General features: G+C 34.9%; 1 protein-coding gene across 1 annotated transcript in view; it reads left to right on the forward strand.

The window, feature by feature from the left end:
• The window catches only part of LOC107731307 (E3 ubiquitin-protein ligase RNF185-like), a 4,280-nt gene extending 2,216 nt beyond the window's left edge, over positions 1–2,064 (forward strand). The window contains exons 4-5 of the mRNA XM_016542360.1: positions 799–966; positions 1,675–2,064. Coding sequence (XP_016397846.1) covers positions 799–966; positions 1,675–1,772 — 266 coding nt within the window. The 3' untranslated portion in view covers positions 1,773–2,064. The remainder of the gene's footprint in view (positions 1–798; positions 967–1,674) is intronic.
• Positions 2,065–3,116: the final 1,052 nt, after the last annotated feature.

Here is a 3,116-nt window from a genome sequence, read left to right on the forward strand (position 1 = left end):
ATAAAACTATTAAGTTTCTATAATTTCTTTCCCCAAAAAAAATAATAATTATACTGACTCCAAGTTTTTGAATGCTAGAGTCAAGTGTATAATGTTACAAAAGCTTGTTATTTCAGATAAATGCTGATCTTTGGATCTTTCTATTCATCAAAGAATCCTGAAAAAAATTCTACTCGGCTGTTTTAAATATTAACAATAATAATAATAATAATAATAATGTTTCTTGAGCAGCATATTAGAATGATTTCTGAAGATCATGTGACACTGAAGACTGGAGTAATGATGCTGAAAATACAGCTGCGCATCACAGAAATAAATTACAGTTTAATATATATTCACACAGAAAACTGATATTTTAAATCATAAAAATATTTCACAATTTTACTGCTTTTTCTGTATTTTGGTGAGCAGAAGAGAATTCTCTAAAAAACATTAAAAATCTTACTGTTACTTGTTCAAAAGCTTTGACTGGTAGTGTACAAATATTAAGGGTCTAATATTTCTCTAAATTAAAATTCAACTGAATCGCCATTGGCTGGTAAATTTTTTAGTTTACTCGCATATATATATATATATATATATATAAAGTGAGTAAAAAAATTGGATCTGTTCATAAACACATCCATCGTATGACTTCAGAAGAGTAGTATTGGGCTGCTTTAATCGTACTCTTATTGTTTTTTATCTGTTTTGTAATGTGTCCAGATTATGCTTAAATTAATCTTTTATGTCAGACCGGTTTGGAACGACACAAATGATATAAATGCTGGTTTTGTAAATAATGATAGAACAGTTGATTCTTCATGAATGTGTGTTTATATGGATCTGAGCGTTCAGTGTGTTTGCAGGGCTTTCAGGGCTTCGGCTTCGGCGATGGAGGCTTCCAGATGTCTTTCGGTATCGGGGCTTTTCCTTTCGGGATCTTCGCTACAGCATTTAATATCAATGACGGACGACCGCCTCCAGGTGTGTGCAGACTGGCTGATATATCGCTAAACACCACATTTTCACGAAATGAAAATCTATTTTCTAAATGCACGTTGTAGATTTTAATAGTGAACAGTTCATCTGTGCACATGTGGAAGTGTTTTCATTTTGCCTTTGTAATGTCTAATCAAAAAATCATAACTGCAGATCATTTAGTGCTCTTAAGCTCCGCCCCCACATGCTCACACTCATTTACATATAATGCCACGCCCACATCTCAACACCCAATCAACAACTGATGCACAGAACCAAGCCCCGCCCCACATCTATTCTTTAATGATCATTTGTTACACTCAGATGAAAAGATCTGTCGCTACATTTGTTTCATCGTGACATTTTTATGCACCAGTATAACAATGCATCGTAATAAACCAGCATGTCTTTTTCCATTCATTGAACCTCATTGTACTTTTAGCATGTAAATAAATTATTTAATATAACACAGTTTATACTTCTGAGAGATGCTATTAAAAATGTGCTCGTCCGAGATCAGGATGAGTTTGTTTGTTTATCAGATTTGTAGAAATGTAGCATTGCATCAGTGTCTCACTGCAAGTGAATGGGTGCCGTCAGAACGAGAGCTGATAAATACATCACAATAATCCACTGTGATTGTATTGTGTTTATCTGTGATTGTACATTATGATGCTTTATTAAGGAGTGTATTAAACGTTTGTCTCTCGGCAGCAGCTCCAGGAAGCCCTCAGCACACGGATGAGCACTTCCTGTCCCGCCTCTTCCTGTTCGTGGCGCTCCTCATCATGTTTTGGCTGCTTATTGCCTAAACGCTGACGAACTGTGTTCATCGTCCTCGTCGGAGGACACTGTTCAGTTTTCTTCCCAGATATGATTTTAATAAACACATAAGTCTTATTTCACTCACTGTAGCAGAGCAAGTAGAACTTATATGAATGCATAAATAATATACATCCTAACAATAACTTCAGATTTTCATCGCAATGTCTTTCTTTTGTGCAAAACTGCGTTTGCACAGTGACTCATTTCACTAATTAAAGTCTGTTCTGTTAAACTAACGTTATCATGATAACTGATTTTACGTATATTTAAACATTTTGGCGCACAGTCTTATTTCACTCACTGTAGCAGAGCAAGTAGAACTCATATGAATGCATAAATAATATACATCCTAACAATAACTTCAGATTTTCATCGCAATGTCTTTCTTTTGTGCAAAACTGCGTTTGCACAGTGACTCATTTCACTAATTAAAGTCTGTTCTGTTAAACTAACGTTATCATGATAACTGATTTTACGTATATTTAAACATTTTGGCGCACATCTGATTAAATCCATGTTTGATGATATTTTTAATCGCACATTTTAATTGGATCTTGATCGAATCAGATGCTAAACAAACATATTTGTAAGTGTTTTTGGTTTGTGTGAGACGACTTTCAACCCAGTTTGCACGGAATCCGTTCGTGACACTAACTAGTTGACTAGTTAACTGGTTGACTAGTTAACTGTTCCATCACTAAACTGATCATGAGGTTGGTGGAAAGAATGAAGAAGCTTGAGTGAAAGATATTTGATCACTGCATAATTAGTTTTTGTCTTTACTCTAAAATCAATTGAGCACTTGTTTTCCACAAGTTCATATTTTTTATTTGGAACAAACAATAAAAACAGTAGAGAACGTCTGGGCTTCTAATGAAAAATTAAAAAGAAATTAATGCATTCGCTGAGAGTTTGCACCAAGACATTTAACGCTGAGAATATGTATTTTGGCAAATGTGCTGTGATGATATGAAGGCATTTTCTGCATCAGTTTTTCACGTGTTTTAAATCATGCATTTCATTGAATTGTGGGTGACGCTTTATTTTAAGGTGTCCTCGTTACACACGTTACATGTGCTTACTATTATAGCAACAATTAATGATGCATAATCACATGCAAGTCACCCTAACCATATAGTGAGTACATTAACATTACTCCGCACTAACAAAGACACCTTCAAATAAAGCGTAACCGAACTGTGTTTAGAGTTAAAAGCAATGACTGTAACTCGATGCAGAACGTCCGGACACACAATTAATGCTTTTCTGCACATTTGACGAAACAGAAGGCGAGGCCATTTATTCCAGCAGCATTCATACAGAAACCAAGC

Source organism: Sinocyclocheilus rhinocerous, unplaced genomic scaffold (assembly GCF_001515625.1).
Source record: "Sinocyclocheilus rhinocerous isolate Xijiao unplaced genomic scaffold, SAMN03320098_v1.1 scaffold2594, whole genome shotgun sequence".
Lineage (NCBI taxonomy): Eukaryota > Metazoa > Chordata > Actinopteri > Cypriniformes > Cyprinidae > Sinocyclocheilus > Sinocyclocheilus rhinocerous.